The sequence below is a fragment of the Onychostoma macrolepis genome, chromosome 20 (genome assembly GCF_012432095.1).
Source record: "Onychostoma macrolepis isolate SWU-2019 chromosome 20, ASM1243209v1, whole genome shotgun sequence".
NCBI classification, from domain to species: domain Eukaryota; kingdom Metazoa; phylum Chordata; class Actinopteri; order Cypriniformes; family Cyprinidae; genus Onychostoma; species Onychostoma macrolepis.
Genome location: NC_081174.1, coordinates 14,497,667 through 14,525,029, shown reverse-complemented (window position 1 = coordinate 14,525,029; position 27,363 = coordinate 14,497,667). Strand labels below are relative to the sequence as shown.

Below are 27,363 nucleotides of genomic sequence, written 5' to 3'. Positions count from 1 at the left end.
GTAACATTGAATCAATTACAGGTTGCTGTTGCAGAGGCGCATTTGTGTGAGTGGCCGTGGAGCAGGACGGAGGAGCGCAGCACAAGGGAGAGGATTACTACTGCTTTACAACTGAGGACCCTTGGGCTGATTAGAGTATTTTACAAGAGCTTTGCCATTCATTTTGGCTGTTCTTTTATCAAAGGGAACAACCAAAAGGGATTAAAAAGGTATTGTATGTTTAAATTAGTTTAATTAGCTTCTTTTGTGTTTTCTTTCATGCAAAGTTTCCCTCAGACGTTCAAAAACATTTGAACCTCTGAGCATAATTGCACTTATTCAGGATTAGACTAATTAAAGATGTTCTTTTATTTCTTTTTTAACAATTGCATTTTTTTAATTAATTCGTTTTCTCTATTTCTGAGATGACCAGTAAAAAGAAAAAAAAAAAATCCAATTTGGCCTTATATCAACTCACTAAATTGTTTTACTTTTAAATGATACGGGGATTTTAATATTTTTCCATCAACGCTCACAATGGACACGTCAATCATTCGTTTTCATCTCGGAGAAAAAGAAATGGATTTTTTTTTTCAACTTTGATTCTTGACACTTTTGCATCGAGCAGGATTATAGATATTTTCCCCCAAAGGAATCGCATTATCACCAGTAAAGTCAAAGCCTGGTTGTGCTGGATCTCAGTTGGAGCCGCAGGCGCGCAGCTGGGGGTGTCTCAGCCCGTGGAGAGGCGCAGTACTGGCATCTAATGGCAAACACATTTCGGACTAGATTTGGAGACTTGTTTACCCATCAAAATTGAAATGGGATGCCCATAACCATAATGGAATACCATTCGTTGGATTAGTCTGCGGAATGGAGATTTGTTTATTGCGGAGCGATGGAGTCAAACCACGATTGAGGAGTTTAGAAAACTTCTTCGCCGCCTTCTGCGCTGAAGTCCGAGCCGATGATGAATCTGCATGATTGGGGAACTTCTCTCACATCTGGATTAATTTAATGCAATTTATGTACCAAGGATCAAGGAGACCGTGTTCCTATGCTTTGACTAAAATAAGGCTGAAACTGGATGAAATGAAAGAAAAATATATATTTTTCTTTTCTTTTTCTCTGCAGCGACTACAACTTTACTCAGCAACTTTACCTCGACAGACTATCTTTAGACCGCTTTCTTTTATTCCCATGGAAATCGCTTTTACGCGTGAAGTAACTGGGTGTTGGAGGGCACCCCTTGCTCAGCTGTTGCCTGAAAGTGTCAAGCGCAGCGGATCGGTTGTGTTTGGCAGTCAATTGCGCATCTGTGTGTGGGCGCCTGGCGATGGGGGTGCGCGGAGAAAAGTGCGGGCCGAAATTTGCGCTCCAGTCACCGCTGGACAGATGAGCGGTACCAAAAGCCATTCCACAATTGATTCCCACGGCAATCCAATGGATTCCCAAATTGCAGCACAGAAAGGGGTCGACTAATTACAGTCTTACTCAACACCCCCGGATTCACCAAGGATAATTAGCTTGAGAGGGCTGACATGAGCAGACGGCAGAGCTTTAGTCTTCTCTGGGCTGTAAAAAGAGTTTTTTCCTTCACTTTGAAGTAGACCTTGCGGAACTACTTATCTTACAAAACAACTGGACATGATTTCATCGGTTATTTACCTTGATTTTATTTATTTAATTACATTTTTATTTATATATATATTTTTTTTATTTGTATTTGTATTTTTTTTTTTTTTTTTAAGAGGACTAAATTAAATAATTGGTGCATTTCTTCAGGAGTTTTAACAGAGATGACCACTTCAAATTAAGTGGCATTGACTGTCTGCTGAAGCGCTGATGGAACCCAGGGGTCTGAGGATCAGACAGAGAGAGATAAAACACGCGCGCGCGGAATGTCTGATTAGAAATTTACCAAAACAAGCGCTTAAACCAGTGATGGGACTTTTGAAATAAAAAGAAACTAAGACAGAATGCAACAAAGTGTGCTGCAGGACTGTAATCTGATTTACGCACTGTAGTCTCAACGTTCAGAAAAAGTTTGAATACCAATTTAAATTCAGCTGACCAAATTTAACTTAACAAATTAATTTATACCGCGAAAAAAATGTAGATTTAAAATAAAGGAAACAGTTAATCCCACACATTGCCCTCACATAGGCCTAGATATATTAATATTATTGAGTAGTCAACAGATAGGCGCAGTAATCTTAACAGGCCTACAGATTTGTGTCCATGTGAGCTGTTGTTATATCTTATATTTTACTGTATACGTATGTTTCAGGATTTAAAAAGTCACAGCTGTACGCAAGTAGTAAGAAACCACCATGTTTTCTTCGTGTGGAACATTGAAACTCGTATCCGTTGATTGTACTCGCTGCGGTCGTTTCTTCGGGAAAATGTGGACTGTGTCTCCACCTGGTGGTCAAACAAAGCCGAAGCGAACTATCCAAGGGCTCCGCCGACAAAGAGTCTGGCGTCAGTTTACTGAGTGAACCGCGTCCAGACTCTTTAAAGACCTTTTTTTGTCTTGGCACTGAACCTTTCCAAAACTTTCTGCTGCCGATTATTCAATGGTCTCCATAGGCTACCTGAGCTATTACTGAACAGAGGTTCATCTTTTACACCGGATTAACCACAAGAGATCAATGCAGTACAACTCAGAACTGACACAGAAATTGGCTGTTTTACATGTTTGGCTTTTTTTTTTTTCTTTGTCATTTTCATTTTCTGTCTGTTTGTAAAATCGATTTTCATATTTTCTTCCCTTTCAGCTGAGCACGATCTAAGTGACCATGGGGTTCCTGGAGACACATCTCGTTTTGGGGATTGTCTTACTAGGGGTATTTTCAGGTATGTGGAAATTAAAAATCGAGGAAAATGTGTATATATATATATATATTTTTTTTTTTTTTTTTTTTTTTTTTTTTGTATTTTGTATTTTTTTGTATTTTGTTTTTGTACATTTTTAGTAGTATTTTTTTTTTTTTTTAAATTTCATGTAAATGTATATGTACCACTGTAATTTAAAGGTATAAGCTATAATTAATCAAATACATTAAATATTTCCCTGCAGATGTTTCAAAACCTTGGCCGGTTATTAATTCAGATAAAAAGGAATTTATTCTCAGACCTCATTCTGAGTTCACCATCACTTGCTCTGGAGAGAGGAGAGTAACATGGGTTGAGCCTTTGCCGCCTAACAGTGAAGTGCAGTCCGGAATTAATCACAGTACTTTGGTGATCACTGATGCTGAGGCTGCTAACACAGGATACTACACCTGTTTTTATGAGGATCAACCTGAAAAAGACACTGATATCTACATTTTTGTTCTAGGTACATTATTGTTCAGGACTACTAAATATATATTTAAAATAATGAATACATTTTGCATTTGTAAAACGGACTCCCGCCTCTTGTTCCACAGATTCTGAGGTTCCATTCGTGTCTGAACCTGCCGTTGAGACAGATGAGATGGGCACAACTGTCCCCTGCCGCTCTACAAACCCACATTCTCAAGTGATTCTCAGAAACCTGCAGAGTGGGGGTGAAGTTTCTCTGCTTTACGACCACAAAATCGGCTTTTTCGGGTTCTTGTCACCAGGTCACTATGTTTGCGAGACGATCGTGAATGGGAAAGCAGTGCAGAGCATTGTTTATAATGTGGCAAATCACACGGGTAAGTAACGCAACACAAATAATTAAACATTTAGAGGGTTTTATTACAATTTCAAACAATATAGTGGATTGTTTTTGATTTTGACAAAGAAAAGTGAAACATTAGGTCATAGCTCTGGCATTATATGTGTACCAAGGGAGATGACAAATTCTTGTAGCGAAGAGTGATGACATTTTGAGTTGGGGTGGGCTGCAGGTGTGAGATCTGACGCACACTTGCTTCATATTGGATCATCATACTCTGCAAGTTACTCATGAGAAGAACATTTATAGCCTTTTGAAGGCACAGCTTAAACATCAAGCAAGGGAAAAAGAGTGATTGGGTGTATCTGCATTGGTTTTGGACTAAGTCCTTGCATCAAGCAACTGGCCCTGATTCCACTCACACATGTTTTTATTTTAATTAGAAGTCTAGTAAACAAAATGAGTTTAATTGCAGCATGGCTCATGTTTTATAAATGATTTGTGTTGTATTGAAGATGCCAAAGATGATGCTGATGAAGATAAGAGCTTCAACATAAAGCTGAGTGCCAGTATGGAGGATGTGAAAGAGGGGGATGCTGTCAATCTTACCTGCGAGACGCCTCCTGGGAAGGCTTTCCACCAGCAGTGGCTGCATCCCCAAAAACAGGCAAGACCCTCATCTGTTTTCTGTTTCGCTCTTTCACTCTCTGTTTTGTACTTAACTAATATAAACAAAATAAATTCTGGTGTGATGCAGAGGCATATTCTCGTTCTTTATATAGTTGGTTGGAGGGAAATGCAAAAATGTACGGAAGTTAAGGTAGAAACCTCAAAGGAAAGCAGTGAGACTAATTTACTATGTACTTTGACCCATGACCCAAACGTCCTGTGAGTGTTGAAGACAGATGTGCGTTTCTCACCTCTGAGCCCTCTGTGGTCTTGTGAATCCACATGTGTTTGGGAACCACAAGACCACAGAGGTCTGTGTGTACTAACATGAAGGGTTTTTCCAAAATAAAAGATGCCTGATAGATGGTTAATATCTTTTTTGTGTGTTTGAAGATTAATGTAAAAGTCCAAATCAAAAGATGTGTGTTAGTTAGTTGAAATGTTTATTTGATGATGATTGTAAGTTCCAAATCAAAAGATATTAGTATGTCAATTTGTTTATTCATTAGGTAGTTAGTTTTAGTTGATGTAATGGTTGTATGTAGATAGTTAGCTGATGTAGTTTTTGTAAGATTGATAAACAATGAGTTTCAAATCAAAATATATTAGTAAGTCAGTTTGTTGGTTATTGGGCAGTTAGTTTAAGTTGATGTAATTTTGGTGTTAGGTAGATAGTTGGCTGGTATAATATGAATAATGGGTTTCAAATCAAAAGTAAGTGTTAATAATGTTAGTAAGTTAGTTTTTTTGTTTTGTTTTGTCTTGTTTTTGTTTTTTTGGAGGTTTTTTAGTGCACTTTTAAATATGAATTCCAAATTCAAAAGATGCTAGTTAGTTTGTTAGTTGGTTGGTTGGTTGGTTAGTTCGTTATAGTTAGTTTTAGTTGTCTTTTTGCGTGTATTTGACAATGTGTTTATTTGGTTGTGGAAAAAACCATGCCAGTTAGTTTTTATGTGTGTTTGGTGGAAAGATGTGCTTATATTTCAGTGAGTCTGAATGCATCATGTAGCTCACCATCCATGTTTGTTTTAAATGAGTCTGTTAGAAGTATTGGTACCAAAGTCCTTGGTTTTTGAAAGCAGCGTGTAATTGTGTAGAGACACTCCAAGTCCTTGTCTGGACCGGAGCCGTTCTGGGTTCTGCTGGGGTTGTTTCATGACTACGGCCCTTTAAAAGACTCGTGTGGAGCTGATTTATCTCCAGCAGGCTGAAATATAGACATAGACAGAGACCTGTGTTATAGACACTAAAGTACATCTTTGCATAGAAAAGTGGAGTTAATGAAATAGTATTTATAAAAAGACAGAAAAATTGCAATTGATCGCTGTCATGCTGTCATCAGTCCACATGTGTATCCATACAATGTGTGTAATACTGCTCTTTATTTTTCTCTCCTCATTATCACACTATTCAGGCCACAGATGCTGTTCCAATGAAGTTAACTTTCCCAGACAAGATTCAGTACATCCTCAACATCCCGAAAGCCTCTGTGGCAGACACTGGACGCTATGAGTGTGCTGTTACCAACCAGTTCACTGGACAAACCAAGTCTCTCATCCTGGGAATCACAGTCCACGGTGTGCACTTCTCTTTCTCACTTAACTCTACACACCTCTGCTTTCACCATTAAAACCAGTAAACGGAGATGGGCTGAACAGATGTGGAGGAGACAATCAATCAATGTTCTTTCTTTCTTTCTTTCTTTCTTCTGACCTTTAGAGAGCTCTTTTGTGGAAGTAATATCTAATGGCATTGGGCCAGTGGAGGTTGTGTCGCTTTTGGAGGAAAAAGAGTTCACTATTTACATTGATGCTGACCCTGAGCCAAAGGTCAGGTGGTTTAAAGATGACCTTCAGCTGGATGACAGCTACATCTCCACCAAGACCACTCATCTGGAAGGCCTCAGGTAGAATTTCACAAATCTGTTCATAAAATAGACATATAAATTTCATATTTCATAAAACGATATTAGTCTTTCTGTTAAAAATAGTAATGTTTTATCTTATAATCTGTATTATTGATAATATTTCTATGAAATACCCAAATAAAGTATATTAAATAAATGAATAACAAAATAATACTTAACATAAATAGATAAATACTGTAAAAAGTATTTTTTTGTTTTAAAAATTAGCAACAAAATAAATGATATAACAAAAAATATTTTTAGTATTTAAAAATGAACATCAACCTAAATAAATAAATACTGTAAAAATGTATTTAAAAATATTTGTTTAGGTTAATTTTCATTTTTAAATAGTCATTCAACTTTCAAAAAATATTATGTGGAAATTAACTTAGACTGATCTAGATTCATAAATGCTGTAAAAATATTGTTGCATTGTGGTCATAAAGTACAGCTATCATGAACTAAGTATTGCTAGTTCATGCTAGTTAATGAATTAATCACTGTTAACAATCTAAACCTTATTATAAGTGTCACCAGGTTCATAATACCACTGAAATAATTGTAATGATCATGTCTTTTTCTTACAAAGGTATGAGAATATTCTGGTTCTCCGTCACCCCATAGAGGAGGACAGTGGCGTCTATGAGATTGTTGCATCCACTGGTTCCAGGACTTCGAGATTTTCATTCAAACTTCTAGTTGAAGGTATAATTATATAAAACAGCAAAATGTATGAAGTGCCCGCAATGATTCAGAAACCCAAACCTAAAGCTGCAATATATATGCAATAACTAATATATAGTTTTTATGAGAAATTCAATTACATTTTCATGTTGTGATCAGCCATGTACCCAGAGCTGCCACAGTCAGTGCTGGCTCCAGTCATGTGGCCCCAGAGGGACAGCATGGAGGTGTCGCTCCACTCCACTTTCCGACTCACATGTCGAGGTCAGGCCGAGCTCTCCTGGTACAGCCCTGTTTATCTCCATGATCAGTTCGACACTGAAAAAAAAGCACTCTTCATCTCCACTGTGACTGTTGGCAATGCGACGGCCGCCCATACAGGAAAATACATCTGCTACTATGACTCCAGCAACAACACTGAGACCTCCATCTATATTTATGTTCCAGGTACTGATTTGTTTTTTTTTACACAAGCCAGATTGACAAAGTAACGTTTAAAAAAAAAATGGTATACTATAAAGTTAGTATGAAGTCCTTTGTACATGGCAAACTGATATTGAATTTCTTTCTAAAAACATACGCAGATCCAGAAACGCCGTTTGTGCCATCCATGACCCTTTTTGAAAACCATGTGCTGACGAGTCATGATGAAATGGAGATTCCCTGCCGTGTGACGGACCCCAGAGCCAGCGTCACTCTGATTCACATTGAGACCAATCAGGTTCTGGCCAGTGTCTATGACAGCAAGAGAGGATTCATTGGCCTCTTCAGCGCTGGGACGTATGTCTGCAGGGCCCTCACTAACGGACAGACGCATGACAGCATAGAGTACATCGTTCACGGCTGGACAGGTGAGAATGAATTTGATTGTGTGAATGGCAGGTGACAATGCAGAAATTATTGTGTTTGTCAGTACTTTACTTTATTTTACAGTTAAAAAATAAACACATCCTTAAACTAAATATCCTTAAAACAAGATTGATTTACTTGAGAAGCAAAATTGAATAAAAATAAATACATTTTATTTTTCTATATTTTAAGTTTAGGGTTAGGGTTAAAAAAAAGCATTTGTCATTGCGACAGAAAAATAAACTTAATTCAAGAAATATATTCAATAAGTAAAATTATTTAATTATCATGTTTAATATATAAGAAAAATGATATATGTATACAGTCATGGTCAGAATTATTGGCACCCTTGGTAAATATGATCAAAGAAGGCTCTGAAAATAAACCTCATTATTAATCCTTTTGATCTTTTATTTAAAAAAATCACAAAAATCTAACCTTTCATTGAACTAAAACAATTGAAAATCTCATTATGAAATAAATGTTTTTCTCAAATACACGTTGGACACAATTATTGGTACCCCTAGAAATTCTTATGGGTAAAATATCTCTATAATTAAGAATTTCCAATCAACAGAAAATGTTACAAAACTGCCTGGAAGAGGATGTGTGTCTATATCGTCCTAATGCACGGTTAGGAGGAGAATTTGAGTGGCCAAAGACTCTTCAAGGACCACAGCTGGAGAATTGTAGAGAAAGTTTGAGTTTTGAGGTCAGAAAACCTTAAAAAAAATTGTCAAACAGCACCTACATCACCACATGCTGTTCGGGAGGATTTCAAGAAAAATTATCCTCTCTCATCCAAAAACAATCTCCAGCATATTCAGTTATCAGACATGACTGGAACTTCAAATTGGGACTGGCTTCTATGGTCAGATGAAACTAAAAATAAGCTTTTTAGCAGCAAACACTCAAGATGGGTTTGGTGAACACAGGGATAAAAAGTACCCCATGTGTACAATGAAATATATTGCTGTATTTTTGATGTTGTGGGCCTATATTTCTGCTGGAGGTCCTGGACATCTTGTTTAGACACATGGCATCATGGATTCTATTAAATACCAACAGATAAAAAATCAATGAGTGTCCGACTCTGTTAGAAATCTTATAATGGGCCATGTTTGGATCTTCCAACCGTACAATAATCCAAACACAAACCTCAAAAATGGGTCACTGAGCACAAAACCAAGCTTCTGCTGGCCATTCCAGTCCTCTGACCTGAACCCTATAGAAAATGAGTGGTGAACTGAAGAGAAGAAGCACCAACATGGAGCTGTGAATCTAAAGGGTCTGGAGTGATTCTGGATGAAGGAATGATCTGTGTTCTCTAACCTCATCAGGCATTATAGGAGAACATTTAGAGCTGTTAAACTGGCAAATGGAGGTTTCAAAAAGTATTGAATAAAAGGGTGCCGTTAATTGTGGCCAATGTGTATTAGAGAAAAACATTTATTTCATAATGATATTTCTCCCCATTTTAAATTCTTATTATCCAATGAAAGGTTAGATTTTTGTGAATTCTTTTAATAAAAGATCAAAAGGATTAACAATGCAGATTAATTTTCACAGCCTTCTTTGATCATATTTACCAAGGGTGCCGATATTTTTGGCCATGACTGTATATATATATATATATATATATATATGTCTGTAATTATTATATATTATGTATTTTATTGTTGTGGCATTTCATATGCCTACTGGTAATGTGTGTGATGTGTTAAGACATGTTGCAGATGTATTGTTTTTCACTGTGTTATGTGATGGAATGAATTTGAATAATTCCCCTGCCATGCATTAAACCACCTTAACATGCATTCATTATATTGTCTCTCAGGAGGGTCTGATGTGCAAGTCGAGCTGCGAGCAGAGAAGAAAGCTCTGCTGGTGGGTGATACCATCACTGTTGACTGTGTAGCCAGAAACAGTGAGATACTGGAGGACCACTGGAAATACCCTGGGAAGCTGGTGAGACAGAAACAGACAAACAAACGACAACAACAAACGAATTAAAATGAATATATTTTAAATATATTTGTATTCTCTCTCTGTCGTTCTCTCTTAGGCGGGTCGAGGAGTAAAGACCGTAAAGGAGAATAAGCGAGATCTTGAGATCCATTATACTCTGACAGTGACTAATGCCTCACCAAAAGACAGTGGCGTCTACGCTTGCTCCATCACTGATGTTAAGAGCAATGAGAGCCAAACCAAACAGCTCACTATAACAGTCTATGGTACAGTGATCACATACACTCATACAGATACACATGATTTTCAATATGTATGGCAAATTCACACATGATTACATTCTCACAGTGATTCAGTTGCAGTCCTAATCTGCCCTTTTGGTTTTTGTGTGCAGATCATGAGTTTGTGCACATAAATCCAGTGATTGGTCCAGTGGAGACTACTAGGCTGGACGAGGTGCGAGAATTCAGGATGGACATACAGTCTTTCCCCGCCCCCAAAGTAACATGGTTAAAGGACGGATCGGTCCTGGGAGATGTTGCTGCAGAGATCACCACCAACCTCCTAAAAATCGATGAGACCAGGTGACTAAAAAAAACTCTGCCTTCACTTATTCACTATTTTTCACATATCACATATTATATTTGTGCTTAAATTGAAAAAAAAATTAATCACATCAATTAAAAGTGTTGCTTTAAAGCTGTTGTTTTGTTTGTTCAGTTACCAAGGTGTGTTGACCCTGATCAGGGCTAAAGCAGAGGACAGTGGGAACTATACCATAAGGGCAGAAACAGGCAGCCAGACTGCCAGCAACAGTTTCTACCTTCAGGTTAAAGGTGGGACCTTTTCGTTTTTCTGTACCTGCAGGTTGTTTTTGTCACACCTTTGTTTACCTACATTTGCATGTGTTGCTTTTGCCTCTGCTTCATGTTTGTTTATCTCGGTGCACCTCTATATCTTTCTTTAACCACTCTTTACATACATTTGTTTAGGTTTTTCTTGTTGTCAACTGGAGGATCTTTGTCAAGCAATGTGTAGCTACATGTGCTTACAGTATAAGTGTTGGTTTTCTTATGTACTGTATTTGTCCTAACCAGGAGTGTGGAAAATACTGAAATAATTACACCAAGTTAAAGCGTACTGTTTCAAAATGGTACTTAAGATTTCACATTTAATAGCACTTAACTATGTAAAAAAAAAAATACTGATAAATTCTAGAAATGTTTGCATGAAACATAGGCTCAAAAATAAAGGCTCTTGGATACAAAAGATATTAAATTATAACTTCTGTCATAAAACCTGTTTTATGAAGCATCAAACAAATCAATAATGTTTTGCATCATTTTGCAACAAAAGTGTGCGTATGAAGTCATAGCCTCAATTTTACATTATATTTGTATGTGTTGCACTATATTGTTTCAAATGAAACCTTTTTGTATTTTTTGTAAAGAAAACATTCATGAAAAATATAAAAATATTTATTTCAAATATTTAGAAAGTATCTTTCTGATGCATATAAAATAAACTACTTTTCAAAAAGTTTTGGGTCAGTAAATTTATTTTAAAGATGAAAGGAACTATTTTAGAATTAAATTTATTTTAAAATGTAATTTATTACTGTGATGGCAAAAGCTGAATTTTCAGCATCCATTACTCCAGTCTTCAGTGTCACATGATCCTTCAGAAATCATTCTAATATGCTGATATGGTGCTCAAGAAATGTTTCTTATTATTATCTGTGTTTTTGATGAATAGAAAGTTCAAAAGATCAGAGCATTTATTTAAAAAAAAAAAAAAATATATATATATATATATATATATATATTGTAACATTATCAATATCTTTACTGTCACTTTAGATGCAATGCATCCTTGCTGAATACAAAAAAAAATAAAATAAAATAAGAAATAAGAAATTTGTGGGGCCAGTGAAAAAGCTTGGCAAGAAAGTGAAATTGTTTCTCTTCTTACAGTTCCCCCTGTGATTGTGGACCTGATGGACATCCACCACGGCTCTGCTGCAGGTCAGGAAGTGGTGTGTACTGTTGGCGGCTCCCCCGCCCCTGACGTGGACTGGTATATCTGCAAAAACATTAAACAGTAAGCATTCTTCTTTTTTGTTTCATTCTGCTACCCTAAAGGTATTGTCTCTATTTCTGTCTTCCTTTATTTAGTTCTCATTTTTCACCCTTTCCTTCTATAAAAGCAGTCCAAAGTAGATGACACAGTCTCATCCCTAGACATTAAAGTCAAGTCACCATAATGACATCACGTTGAGCTCACTTTTCCTTCTTCCACCAGCTGTGCCAACGATTCCTCCCAGTGGATGCCACTTCCGATCAACTCTACAGACATCAATGTGGAACTGCAAATGGACGTAGACAACAACATTGAGAGTCACATCATCTTCCACCATCTTGAAAGCACAATTGCTGTGCGCTGTCTGGCCAGGAATGACATGGGTGCTGTTTCACGGGAGGTTAAACTTGTGTCAAATGGTAAGAGGCCTGTGTTTGTCTCTTTAGAGATTTCTATTTTTAATTTTAGTGCTGTGAATCTCTTTAGTGTCACTGTTTTTCGTGGGTAGACAAAGTAAACAAAGTTTCAAGCTGATTTGAAACTAATTTGAATCACAGGTGTACAGTTTATTTAGGGATGAAATGCTGGCAGTAGATCTGCCCTGAGGCTAGGTTTTGTTTGTTGAGGTTTCAGTCATTGTAAGGAAACATCTCTGTATTTATGTGTTTGTGTGTGATTATCTGTTCATCATGGTTCTTTAAATGCAAGCAAATGCTTCTTTAGTAGTCTTTACATCTGTTAGCCTCATTTTATAAACTGTGCCTGTCTTGTCAGGCTCCCCACGTCTTTTTCCTGTGATAGATTCCTCAGGTGGACCGTCCATGGTCTTTAGAAACAAATCCATATGTGTTTACACTAGTTTCTGTTGGCAGGGGTTTTGCTTCACTAAGTTACCATTTAAATAAATTGCTCACACTGGGCACCTTGATTAATACAGCATACGAGAGTGATGCAGTTCAAAATATTTATACTATTATGATGACATTATTAGGTATGTAAATTAAGCTGTAGCTCATTAAGGAAGTTTTGTTTTGGCAGTTGTCAGAGTTTAGTTTTGTATCATATCTTTCCATATCTCCACCCTCCTCTTCCTCATTGCTGCTGCTGCTGGTGTGTTCAGGTCCGCACTCGGAGCTCACTGTGGCTGCTGCTGTTCTGGTGCTGCTGGTCATTGTCATCATCTCACTCATTGTGCTGGTCATTATCTGGAAACAGGTACTCACTCACTCATTCATCCACTCACTCACTCACTCACTCACTCACTCACTCACTCAGTTACTCTCATTCACTCACTTATTTGCATTGACTCATTTATTTAGCAATTTACTCATTCTCTTGCCCATTTACTCATTTATTCACACTAACTCATTGAATCAATCACTCAGTCACTCACTGGCAGTTACTCATTAACTCACCCATTCAACCATTTTCTCACCCATTTACTCACTAACTTGCTCACCCATTTAAACGCTTGTTTAAAACTACCAGTAAGATTTTTTTTAAGAACTGAATATTTTTATTCAATAAGGACTCACTGAATTGATCAAAAGTGACAGTTAAGACATTTATAATGTGACAAAATGTCTATACCGAATAAATGCTGTTCTTTCAAATGTTCTTTTTACAAAAACATTTTTTCCTAAAAAAAAAAAAAAAAAAAAAATGAAGCAGCACAACTGTTTTCAACACTGATAATAATAAGAAATGTTTCTTGAGCACCAAATGATTTCTGAAGTGATTTCTGATGTGACACTGAAAATTCAGCTTTGTTATCACAGAAATAAATTACATCTTGAAATATATTAAACAAGAAAAGTTATTTTAGATACTGTTTTTACAGTATTTTTGATCAAATAAATATAGCATTGGTGAGCACAAGACTTATTTTAAAAACATTACAAATCTTTTTAAACACCCTTTAACTCAAGTCACTTCATTCATTCATTCACTCACTTATTCACTCAGTTACTCACCAATTTAGTCATTTACTCATTCACTCAACCACTAACTCACTTACTCAACCACTCTCTTAAATACTCAGTCATTCACTTACTCGCACACATTCACAAATCACCAAATTCACTCTTTCACATTCAGTCTTGTAGTCACTCATACACATTTGAGGCATGAATAGACATGATGCATCAGCGCAGTCATGTTAGCATCTGTGAGGGCTGAAATGAGACTGTCAATTGAACATCTGTCATATTGCTTGTGTGTGAATGGCACTTCTCCCCTCTCAGCCTGAGTGTGGAACAGCCTGACCGTCCTCCAGTGTCCAAAAGCTCTGTTACTAACCACATGAGAATCACGTTCTCCTTGTACACCTCTTTACAGAAACCACGTTATGAGATCAGATGGCGTGTGATTGAATCGGTCAGTCCGGACGGTCACGAGTACATCTATGTCGACCCCATGCAGCTTCCATATGACTCCCGCTGGGAGTTCCCTCGGGATTCACTTGTACTGGGTGAGTCACATTTGTAGTGAACCAGTCGACCATGATCCTGTCCTGTGGATTTGGTGTGGTTGAACCATCTTTAAGTGACACTTTGTTGTGGTTATGTTCTTGATGGGATTGTGGTCGTCTTGTTAGCCTGTCCTAATATGACATCATCACAATCTATTGCACAGATCTTATTTAGGAGCTTTGTGTGGTGACTGTACTGACTGATTGAGGTTTTTGACTTAAACATGCAAAATGATCTTTTACTAACAGGAAACCACTGTGGTAATACTGAAAGTTACAGGAAGCGATTTGAGTTTACATGCTTTTTTAGACTAGGTAATATTTCAGTGGCATGCTCTGGCTATGCAAATGAGTTCAAGTTTGTCTTTATGTGTGTGTGTGTGTGTTGCAGGTCGTGTCCTGGGCTCAGGAGCATTTGGGAAAGTGGTGGAAGGCACTGCTTATGGACTCAGTCGTTCTCAACCTGTGATGAAAGTGGCAGTGAAAATGCTTAAACGTGAGTCAACTGAAGTTAAACTAGTAGTCGCATGTATAAAATGCAGGGTAGCTGAGGTTCTTTTGATTGTTCAAATGTTTTTCACACTAAGCATATAATGTTTTTTTAAGAACTGTTCACTGAAAGGTTCTATGAGGAACCCATAATGGTTCTTCTTTGGCATCTATTTGAAAACCCCTTTTGGAAGCTTTATTTTTAAGAGTGTGTTTAAATGGTTAATATGATTGCTTTCTCAGCGACAGCACGCTCCAGTGAGAAACAGGCTTTGATGTCAGAGCTGAAAATTATGACCCACCTGGGCCCTCACCTAAACATCGTCAACCTTCTGGGAGCATGCACCAAATCAGGTGAAAATGCACAAACACACAGATAACAAACAGAAACACTTGGTCTCTAGGGTGGTGTCTTCTTGGTTCCTGGGTGTTTATAGTGTGGTGTTTTAACAGGCAGAGTTAAGTGCAATGTAGAACTTTAACCTCCTGCTTTTAGACATTTTACAAGTCTCTGATAAGATTAGACCAGTTTTATTAACACTGCTCTCACTCTTTCTCTTTTTGTCCCTCAGGACCAATCTACATTATCACAGAGTATTGTTTCTATGGAGACCTGGTGAATTACCTACATAAGAACAGAGATGGGTTTCTCAGCCGCCACACAGAAAAGGCCAAAAAAGAGCTAGACATCTTTGGCATCAACCCAGCTGATGAGAGTAGCAGGAGGTCAGCCAACACGCACACCCACACAAAAGATCTGAATTCATTCAAATGAGTGAATCATTAAAATCAATTGTAAAAATGCCATTTTAGGTCAAAACATCATGTTAGGAATTTTTTATCTTGCTCTTCAATCTGACTGAAGATTAATATTGTCAGGATTTCAGTCTAATTGGGTAAATTAGACAGCAGACAAGTAAACAGGTAGAGAGTGAGCTTCCTATAAAGGTTGTCTTTCCATCTTTAAAGACATCCTTTATTTCAATTAACTGTAACACTTTTAATATTTTTAATATTAGTTACCAAAAACAACAATGCTATAAGAAGGATAATAATAATAATATATTTGTTGTATAGCACTTTTCATACATAGAATGCAACTCAAAGTACTTCACAAGCATAAAACAAATATTAAAAAACAATAATATAAGATAAAATCAATATAAGATAATCAAAACTTTAAATAATACTTCAACAAATATAGGGGGAGAAAAGAAAGGAAAAAAACAGGTATAAGCAAATATAAACACATACATTAAAAAGAAGTCAAATAAAACCATGCAAAATTACACACACTTCACACTCTATTATGCTCATAAGCAACTTTAAAGAGGTATGTCTTAACATGCTTTTTAAATATATGAATACTAGTGGACTCTCTCACTTCATTTGGTAGACAGTTCCAAATTTTTGGAGCATAGTGACTAAAAGAAGTACCGCCAGATCGCTTAAGATTTACTGTGTAATATGTTAAAAGTCCAGCACTAGAGGATGGTAACATTCGATTAGGAATATATCTTGATAAAAATGTAAGAAGGTGTCAGGTTATGCAATGCTTTATAAACTAATATAAGAATCTTAAAATCAATCCTTGGTTGACGATGTTTCCTTGCACTGGCAACCAATGTAATTCCATTAAAACCGGTGTAATATGTTCTTGTTTCTTCAATTTCATTAATACTCTAGCTGCTGCATTTCGTATCAATTGCAGCTTAACTATAGAACCCTTAGGTAAACCAGTATACACAGCATTACAGTAGTCAAGTCGAGAGAAGATAAATGCATGAATTAGTTTGAAAATGAAATAGAAAAGGGTCATGTCCAAGCTGTTGCTATAAAATTAGAAGCACACAATTCCCTAGAATATCATTATATGCTTAAAAATTAAGATTTGTACTAATGGAAATTACCGAAGTAGTCAAACCTGTTCATTAGAAGGGGTGTGCCAATACTTTTGGCATTATAGTGTATCTTATGAATCCGTATAATTAAACGGCTGGCTAGGTTATAAAACAAAACAAACTTTTGCCACTTTTCAGAGAATACACAGGTGTTTATTATGTAGTAAGCCACATTAAGATGACAGGTGATCTAATCTCTTTACTTTCACTTACACATCAGATCTTTTTGATGACCTACTTTAAAATGATTTAATAATTCATTAGCATGACTGATAGTACAGATAGTGTGAGTGTTTTCATTTGGCTAGAGTGACCTTACACAGCATTACTTTCTCCCCTGACTTACTATTTCTGTATGTGTGTGCAGCTACGTCATCCTGTCTTTTGAGGGGAAAGGTGACTATATGGACATGAAGCAGGCAGACACCATGCAGTACGTCCCCATGCTGGAAATGAGTGAAGCCTCAAAATACTCCCCCATCCAGAGATCAGACTACGACCATCCTCCCTCTAACAGACAGTTCAATGGTGAGAGAACTCTCTTAAATAGATGATTACCCAAAAATGACAATTCAGTCATCATTTACTCATCCTCATGTCATTACAAACCGGCATGACTTTCATTCTTCTGTAGAACACAAAAGCAGATATTTCGAAGAATGTGCTGGTTGCTCTTTTCCTTCCAGTTACAATGAAGCACAGAAGCTTTCAAGCCTTAAAAATGAATGCAAAAGCACCATAAAAGTATAATTAAGACTGGTATATGTGCTATATTGCAAGCCATACAGCTTTGTATCAGGAACAGATTGTACAGGATTAGTCTGATCATGTGATTCACTGAAAAGGTCCGACTCTAAAGAATGATTCATTCCCAAATCATGAACTCTTGTCAGGCAGAGGAAAGAATATGTCAAGATTTGAAATTCAAAAGCTCTGGTTCATTATAATTATACTGAAAAGAGCATGAAAAACTATTTTCTCCTCATGGTTAATGGAAAAAGAAAGGTCAAATGGGTTTGGAATGAAATGAAGGTAAGGAAATGATGACAGAATTTTTTATTTTGGGGTGAACTATCCTTAAATCACATCTCCACCTCCTTTTCCTGTTTTCTCATTCTTTATCCTCCTGATTTTTTCCCTTCGGCACTTTATTTTTCGGTCTGTCCCTCGCTTGCTGCACATACTCAGGTCGGTTTGGCATGCTGTGGTCTGGTTTGGCTTGGCTGGTGGCTATAGGACACACATACACACACAACACACACACACACACTGATATTTAGCTAGTGATAGCAGAGGTCCACCCATGTCACTGCAGTCTGTGCACCCTACAATTACAGAGGGTAATTGTAGCACAAACTTCTTAATGCATACATCTGTCTGCCATTCCTCAGACTTAACACACACACACATACAAGATCATTTTCAGCATTCAGTGCTAATTCCGAATGTTTTTGTGTGAACAACAGAGAGTGAAGTTGAGAACCTTCTCTCAGATGACACCAATGAAGGCCTGACGACAGTGGACCTTCTCAGTTTCACCTATCAGGTGGCTCGAGGGATGGAGTTCTTGGCCTCTAAGAATGTAAGTTAAATCCTGTTTGTGCAGGAAAACTGCCTCTGTTGGTTTTGTCTATAAACATTTGCACTTGTGATCTCACTTATACATACAGTTCTGCAGTTTAGACATAACATTGAGACATAACATTAAAGTGATTCTGAAAGTCTTTGCAGAGGAGGTGATCTGATGGCAGGTTACTATATTTGAGAAAATGGTTGCCTGTATGCGCTGTGGCTTCTTGGTTAAAATTCATAGGATTGAGGGTTTGCAGAACCTCCTTGGTAAAATAAAGCCTCTCAGGACAGAGGCCAAGCATTGGAAATTATGTTATCATTTCATGTTATGTTATAGTAAGTATTAATTAGACTTCTCGTGTTGAAATTTTTTTACTAAATCTCATTTTACAAAAGTCGACTTCTAGACCACCCTTGAAGAAAATCAAGGGTGGAACTGAGCTGAGGAAAGGGAATACAGCATGAAGTTACATTAAAAGCTACTTAAGAAGATCCTAGAAGGTAAATAAAATAAAACATTTAGATTTATTAAACTAATTGTAATTAAAAAAAGAAGTGAAAGAAAAATATGTCATGTGTGCCATTTTTAAATATTTGTGTAGATATTTGGTTTACTAAGTGGTTTAAAAATGTCTTTAATTAATGATAATACAAAGTGGTGTAGATGATGTACAGTATAAAGATTTAAAATGAACATTTGTTTTGATTTTGCATTGATTATGGAGTATTTGAGCTTTTTGTTGGGGTTATAAGGTTAAATGACAAAAAAAGCTTGAAAAGACTGGGTTAGACTACATAGGGAGACATAGAAAAGATAAATAAATATGTTTACCACTTCAATCCAAAATTACCACTTAATCTTTCTATACAATACAGCCCACTAAAACCGAACTGAATGTCTCTGTAACACATGCTCACTCGTTTAGTTCTCTCTGTGTCTTCGTTTCTCACAGTGTGTACACAGAGACTTGGCTGCACGTAATGTCCTGCTGTCTCAAGGCAAGATAGTGAAGATCTGTGACTTTGGACTGGCCAGAGACATCATGCATGATAACAACTACGTCTCCAAAGGAAGTGTGAGTGCTTGTCTTAGTCCTAATGTGGTGTTCTTCGTCTTAGATTATGGATATTTTCAGTGTCTTAACGTGACCTTCTTTGGAAAGAAGAGCTGGAACTATCGTCCTCTAATACTTCTAGTTGTTTTTTTTGTTTTTTCTCTCTCATACACAGACTTTCCTTCCAGTAAAATGGATGGCCCCTGAGAGTATCTTTGATAACTTGTACACTACACTCAGTGATGTCTGGTCTTATGGCATCTTATTATGGGAGATCTTCTCTCTTGGTAAGTTTCTTGTCACCAGTTATTTCCCAACTTTACAACATTTCCAACACATTTGATTTATTCCATATTTTAGTTTTCAAAAATACCATATGTTTCTGTAGGAGGGACTCCTTATCCAGGTATGGTTGTGGATTCCAGCTTCTACAACAAGATCAAGAGTGGATACCGAATGGCGAAACCCGAGCACGCTTCTAGTGATGTGTACGTTCCATCTCAAAGTCTGCATGACTGTGTTGCTGTGCTTGGCTTTAATTGGTGCAGATGTCTAAACAGTGTGTTGTTGTTTGTCTATGTGCAGCTATGAGCTTATGATGAAGTGTTGGAACAGTGAACCAGAGAAGAGACCATCTTTCCACAGCCTGAGTGATACGGTGGCCTCTCTGCTGCCCTCAGGATATAAGAGGGTAAGCCTGCAACATGAACACACGATTTCAAGTTTCTCTGTTCTTTCATTCTATGTTTATCACTCTCAAATGCTTTCATTTTTCTTTGGGATGAAATCATTTTTCAGGAGAATATATATATATAAATACAATTATTTACTAAAGCTATTTAAATTTCTCTGTGCTATATAAAAAATGTTTGTGCTATAATTATAGCAAAATAAATGTGTTTTTAATGTATTTGTATTTTATGTAAAATCTTTTTATAAACAATGATTTGGAAAAAAGATAATAAATTGGCAAATGTGCACTACAATATTTACAAAAACTAAGTTTAGAAAATCTGATGTAGTAATTCATTTGTTCCACAAAAACATCTAATTCATGTATTTTGGCAAAAAGGACCACCACAGGAAGGGGGTATCAACCATAGCTTTCTGTATGAGATGTTTAGATAATGTTTAGATAATGAATAAAATTACAATCATTTACTTAAACTATTTAAATTTCTCATGCTAAAATATTTGCTATAATTATAATATAAATAAAAAGTATTTTAATATATTTTCTTATAAAAAAATAAAATTAAATTAAAAAAACAATGTAGGGACAAATACATCTTAAATAAAAAAACTATACTGAAATTAAATTTACATTTAGAATAGTCATTTAAAAAAAAATTAAATAAAATGAACAAAATGAAATAAGAGCTACTTATACACAACTAAATTGAAATCGAAAACTATAATAGAAAATGAAAACATTTTCTAAACTATAATAAAATATCCAGCCATGCCCTAATAAATGGCCCAGATAAAAGTATGGTGGAAATGGCTTCCACTTCCTGTAGCTTAAATACAGTGTGTCAATCTGTGCTTTGAGGCCTCGGCTACGTGTATGTCACCATTGCCAACACTGCCAGACCGCTAACAGAGATTAGCACAGCAGCGCTCCAGCTGGCTAACGCCCCAGCAAGGCACAACCCCGCAGTGCTAATGACCAGGAGCATACGGTTAGCGTCTGCCGGCTAGCCATAATTGCTCTATTAAACAGACACCACACGTGGTACTTCAAAACTCTGCTTCTCAGAGTCACATGGCCCAGGGAGTAACTAGCTCCTGTTATAGCACCTTGGGCAGGGGTGTGGTGGGAAATGCGGTTCGCAAATGGGCCAGTAAGCCCTCAAGCAACCACAGAACGCTCGCAGAAATGGGGCAGAACTTCGGATTGAGCAGTGTTTATGGTGGTGTTGAAGTGCTATTTACAACTGATTTACAGAAATGAATTTCTCCCTCATTTCCTTCAGTACAATGTGTTAACTTAGAACAGTGAATTGCAAGCTTAATTTGAGATTAACATTTCATTTACAGCTACAGTCTTTGTCACATAAAGCCTATTTTTGATTTGTATTGTTAGTGCACATGCTGTAATACTCAGCTAACTGAATGTTATTGAATATTATTTTTTTATAACTTTTTATTTAGTATTTATATTTCTCTTGGCGTGCAGTGCTACGAACGCGTGAATCATGACTTCCTGAAGAGCGATCACCCCGCTGTGACTCGGGTGCAGTGCGTTGACAATGATGATGCATACATGGGTGTGCTCTACAAGAACCAGGGCAAACTGAAGGACCGCGAGAGCGGCTTTGATGAACAGAGACTCAGCTCTGACAGCGGCTACATCATTCCTCTGCCGGACCTCGACCCGCTGTCAAATGAAGACTACAGCAAGAGGAACCGCCACAGGTAGCCAACCAATTACATCACATTCTCACTCTGATGTGTTAGGATGATGATTCAAGAGGACTTTGGACATATACAATATTATTTAAATGTCTGGGGTTAGTATGTTTTTATTTTTTTTAAGAAATTCATATTTTTATTTAGCAAGGATGCTTTAAATTGATAACATTCCTCTGACTCATTCCATCCATCAAAAGTGACAGTAAAGACATTTATAATGTTACAACAATCCAGAAATAAATGTATCACAGTTTCCCCAAAAATATTAAGCAGCACAACTTTTCAACATTGATAATAAGAAATATTACTTCAGCACCAAATATTAGGATCAAGTGACACTGAAAACTGGAGTAATGGCTGCTGAAAATTCAACTTTACCATCACAGGAATAAACTGGATTTTGAAATATATCAAAATAAGCAAGCAGTTATTTTAAATTGTAATAATATTTCACAATATTTCTGTATTTACTGTATTTTTTCAAACACATTACAAAATCTTTCAGATATATATAGATAGATAGATAGATAGATATAGATGGATAGATGGATAGATAGATAGTAATGTGTTTGAAAGTCTCTCAAAAATACAGTAATATTGTGAAATGTTATTACAATTAAAAATAACTTTCCTATTTTATATCTATTTCATATATTTACCTATTTTATATATATTATTTTACTCATTTTTTTTTTTTTTAGTATTTGTTTTTTTTAATAAGTTAATACTTAAAAGTTATGATCAGGGAATCTTTTAATTACTGAATTGTCTTCACTTTTTCTCTGTAGCTCTCAGACGTCGGATGAAAGCGCAATAGAGACCGGCTCTAGCAGCTCCATGACAAAGCGTGAGGGAGAGACCCTGGAGGACATCACCTTGCTGGACGAGATGTGCTTGGACTCAGGAAACCTGGTGGAGGACAGTTTCCTGTGAGCAAAGAAAAGCGAGAGAGAGAGAGAGAGAGACAAACATTCCTCTGATTCATTCCAAGTTCACAGATCTCTCTCTGCATCCTTCTGCCATATTTTCCTCACCTCAATTTCTTGGAACCTTCAGAAAAAAAAAACTTTGATGCGTGAATGTCATTGATGTTTTTGGATTAGACATCGCCCTCTACAGGTCTGGAGGAATGAGCAGTGCACCACAGGACTACATGAGCGCTCTCGATGGGCCTCAGTGAGTGTTTAAGTGACTCTAATGGAGCTAAGACCAATGAGGAGGGGAATTGGAGGACATATTTGTTTTGTATATCATTTCTGTATGTTTGTATTGTGTTTGTTTATGTGTTTGAGTGTGTTGTATGAACTTTATTTTGACGGGCATTCCGATCAGCAATATAAGCATGTCATTTATAATCATATCAATGACCTGAGTGGTTTCACAACTGCTACCTTTTAAATGAATCCATCTGAGCTACAAAAAACCACTATAGACATTTAAAAACCAGTACAACTGAGTCAACATGGTCTCTGTTTTGGATCAGGCCAAGTGTTTTTTCACCTCACTCCCACAATTTTACAGGATCTAGTCTAGCAACTAAACAGCACATATAGGTTTAATGTAACTGATCATATATTGTCAATATCTCAATAAGTGTGGCAGTTTGAAATTTATTTTTGTACTGGATAGTTTTTGTTTGGATAGTATGGATATATTATTTGTGAATACTGGGTTAGGTAGGGAGAAATTATGTAGTCCTAAATGAAGAAAATGGCAACTGTGTTTTGACCTGTGAGTCGCATGTTTTTTTTGTGACTTCAACCTTTATAAGATGCTGATATGACTCTATTTAAAACATCTTTATGTCTGGCCAAAGTTTTTACCGAACTATAATGTCAGTCTGAGGTATTACTGCTATTCAAAGCTATGCTTTTGTAAAAGCCGATTCAAATGTAATGACTTGTTTCATGAAGTTTCACACTGTCATAGTTTTCAAAGTTTGTACGCCAATCTAGTAATGAGGAAAGACTTTGGGGTTCAGTTAAATTACTTGCTCATGTTTGAAAGTCGGTACCTTTTTCTGTTTCCTCATATTCTGCTCCAAGTTTTACCTTCCTGTGCATCAGATTTTACATGTGAGCATTAAACCAAATAAGATAATGGAGATAATCATGCCCTGACAGATGTGGTAGTTTGCTGCTTGTGAAGATTTATATGACCTCCCTAAAGCAAAGCAATTGAAAATCACAGTGTAGATTTACACATAGCCAAATCCTGTAGTCTTGAAGCATCTTAGAGACACGTCATTTAGATCTTTACTTTGATGTTATACATCACTGTTCATTGTAAATGTGTATCATTGTATATCAGGACTTCAGCATATCACTGCCTGCCCCCCGTCTTCACCCTCTACTGTGGTCTTTCACAGGCACGTCGAGAGGAGATATATATTAAAACTGTTGCACTTTTAAAAACTCTTCTTTTTAAAAATGTCATTCTAGCATTTCTTTGTTCTGCTTTGTGTGTGTGTAGACGTTCAAAATTTGTCTGTGTGGAAAAAAGGAAGGTAAATGATTTCTAAAGAGACAGTAGAGTGAATGTTCTTGTGCAGGAAGAGGGGAAACAGAGGAGAGGTATGAAGTATATTCTATGGTACAATATGTGTAATTCTAGGTAGTTATTCCCTTTAACAGATGTTATTCTTTTGCTATAATATGCATTATGACCATGTACATTGAAAAGATTTATATTTCAATAAATGAGATTTAATGAACTCTGTAGTTTACTATTATTTTTTTCATTTATTTATATTAATACTGCTCCGGGTGTGTGTTCACGGTGTGTGTGTGTTCACTGCTGTGTGTGTGTGTGCACTTAGGATGGGTTAAATGCAGAGCACAAATTCCGAGTATGGGTAACCATACTTGGCCACATGTCACGTCACTTTTATTATCATTATTTATTATTTATTTGTTATCATTTATTTATTTTTATTTATTTATTTATTGAGATCTTGTAAACTCAGGAGATTACAGTCCATTCCTGACACAGGAATATTTGGTGAATATTTCGTGAATAATATCACATAAACAAAATTCCAATATCTGGAATATTGCTATAGCACAATAAAACCACACCAGCATATGCATTCAGACAAGACTTACTTTTTTAAAGAACGCCTCTCAGCTAAATATGTTATTTTATACTACAGTATTTATTAAATGTTGTCTTTGTTGATCAAAACAACCAACAGGTAGGCAGGTATTTTTGTATAACCTTTTTTTTTTTCTTTTTTTTTTTCATTTTTGCTGTTCATTAATGTTGTGTTTCATAATTATATAACTTTTAATTTTTCTTTACAATCATGATATTAAAAAAAATAAGATTAAAGAATTTTTTTTTTTTTTAAAGATATTTAAAACATATAGAGTTTAGAAGATTTACTACACAGAAATTGACCGTAAATCCACCCTGAGTAAAAAGTGTGACTTGTCCCGGTCTCGCCTACATATTATGAAAATTATGGAAGCGGTATAAGTCAAATTAAAATGTCAAGTGTTCTACTGAAGAATGATGTTGTAGCGAAACCATGTGACCACAAGAGTGCGCAATGACATCACCTGTAAGTGTGTGCGCGTGAGTGTGTAAGCGCGCACTTTTCTCTGTCCTTTGCCTGGTTTGTGTAAATGTTGTTACAGCTGGAATTCTAGTGGCGCCGCCTTGGCCTTACCTTGTGATACCAAAGTTAAACATTGAGTGAGTTTCTGGTTTTACAACAACAGGATATGCAAATGTGCGGATTAGGATAGAGAACGTGAGAGGGTGTATGATAGATGCGATATGGGTACTGTGAAACGATGTTTATGTAAATTCAGTGGTTTAAAAGTAGTCATCCCTAGGCCTACTTTGGGAAAAACCCTTTGAAGGATATCTCTGGAGGGGCCCAGCAAATAGCGAGATGCAGAGGACAGGAGACAATTTACAATGTTTTTATTATTATTATGTAAACATGTTTTATTGCTTCATTATTTTGTGCAAACAAATTTTATTTAAAGTGCATAGCCTGTGAGGAGAATTATGGATGTTTTTCATGGTCTGGTGGAAAGTGTCCATTGGCTGCACTTCAGTAAAGGTCATTGTAAAGGGCCCTTTGCAGCAAGCTCTTGCACACATTTTAGATAGGAAATGTGCTATATGTGATGCCTGATGATGTTGGTTTTTAAAGGGCCATGTGTGGGTGTTCAAAAACCGCATTTTGATTTCAGCTTTAATCACTTTTTTTGCATTATGAGTTAGTTCAACACTGAATAGGATACTACAACCATGAGGTCATAATATTTGCCTTACCCTTACTATACATATACTGTACGATCAGTATTGCATTATCATGATACATTACTTTTTCTTTTCTTTTTTCCATTCTAGTGTTATTTTACCATTGATCCATTGTTACAAAACACATTTTGGACTGAGAGTGGAAGCTTAGAGGAATGGTTCACCCAAAAGATGAAAACCTACTGAAACTCACCTTCAGACCATCCAGGATATAGATAAGTTTGTTTTCTCATCAGAAGAGATTTGGGGAAATTCAATTTCTTCACTTGCTCACCAATGGATCCTCTGCAGTGAATGGGTGCCGTCAGTAGAGAGACCAAGCAGCTGATAAAAACAGCACAATAATTGTAGCTGCCCTTTGGCATCCATAAACGGGACACAGAGTTTCTGACGGGTGCTTCTTTATTTCGCCCATGAAGAGCGGCATTAAACTTAAGCTGCGTAGCACCGTGAAACTACACAAAGAAACAACAAAACCAATAAATACAACTCATACAGAAAATTACGATAAATAAAGTACACATTTAAGGAGAAACGGATGAAAAAATAACGATGAAATGAATAGACAGTTTGAAACAACTAATTAACAAGCAGAGCTCATAAAACCTTGAAATAAATGACAAAAGGTAATGTATATCAATTTCACATACCTCGCTCTGCTTTACCAAAGGGTACTAGGTTGAAATTAAGCAGAATCAAGGCACCATTCACAGTAAAACTCAATTTTATCTTCATGTACTGTGGAGGAACATGAATCTTCGCTCCTCTCTCTGCTGATCTGACTACTTTTCATTACCCCACCCCCTACTGTGTAAAGCACATAACATGCTCAGAACAAATTTAAAGTGACATGACCATTTTGCAGTCACTTACACTCCCACCAATCATGGTATGATAAATCAACAGAACAACTGAAAATGAATCAGAACATGATTTTGAACCTTAATATGACCGTCTTTCAGTTTCATGAATTTATGACTAGAAAGCATTTCAGAAATAATTACTTGGTCTGATGTGAGGGTATCACCTAAAGCTATTAACAGTCACTCTTCTTCAAGAAGAATTCCACCTCCAAATTTTCCTGGAGGTGGAAGTGATCAGACTTCATCAGTATTAAATGGTTTGGGGTCAGAGGTTCGAGTGAATTTGGATCATTAATGCCATCTACCGTTAGTGGACGGCTATTAACTATAGCCATTGCTTCATGAAGCATCGTCCAGCCTGCCTGGGCACTGAGCAAGTGTGGCATTGAGTACATTTCGCACAGTTCGTATTTGACGCTCCCAGATGCCTCCAGCGTGACTTGCAGAAGGAGCATTAAAGACACATTCGCATCGTTTCTCGGAGAGAAATACTTCCAGAGCTTTGGTATCAACTTGTTTCAGTGATTCTTTAAATTA

General features: G+C 36.6%; 1 protein-coding gene across 1 annotated transcript; it reads left to right on the top strand.

The window, feature by feature from the left end:
• On the top strand, positions 1 to 24,401 carry pdgfra (platelet-derived growth factor receptor, alpha polypeptide). Its single transcript, XM_058756453.1, has 29 exons — positions 1 to 209; positions 2,760 to 2,838; positions 3,062 to 3,322; positions 3,414 to 3,665; positions 4,144 to 4,295; positions 5,712 to 5,874; positions 6,017 to 6,203; positions 6,796 to 6,911; positions 7,050 to 7,337; positions 7,475 to 7,741; positions 9,577 to 9,707; positions 9,805 to 9,973; positions 10,102 to 10,291; positions 10,428 to 10,543; positions 11,681 to 11,807; positions 12,009 to 12,205; positions 12,907 to 13,001; positions 14,124 to 14,256; positions 14,648 to 14,752; positions 14,989 to 15,099; positions 15,318 to 15,471; positions 17,014 to 17,174; positions 18,113 to 18,228; positions 19,172 to 19,294; positions 19,449 to 19,560; positions 19,662 to 19,761; positions 19,859 to 19,964; positions 21,453 to 21,691; positions 22,477 to 24,401. The coding sequence occupies exons 2-29, from the start codon at positions 2,781 to 2,783 to the stop codon at positions 22,619 to 22,621; spliced, it is 4,374 nt and encodes a 1,457-aa protein (XP_058612436.1). The 5' UTR covers positions 1 to 209; positions 2,760 to 2,780; the 3' UTR covers positions 22,622 to 24,401.
• Positions 24,402 to 27,363: the final 2,962 nt, after the last annotated feature.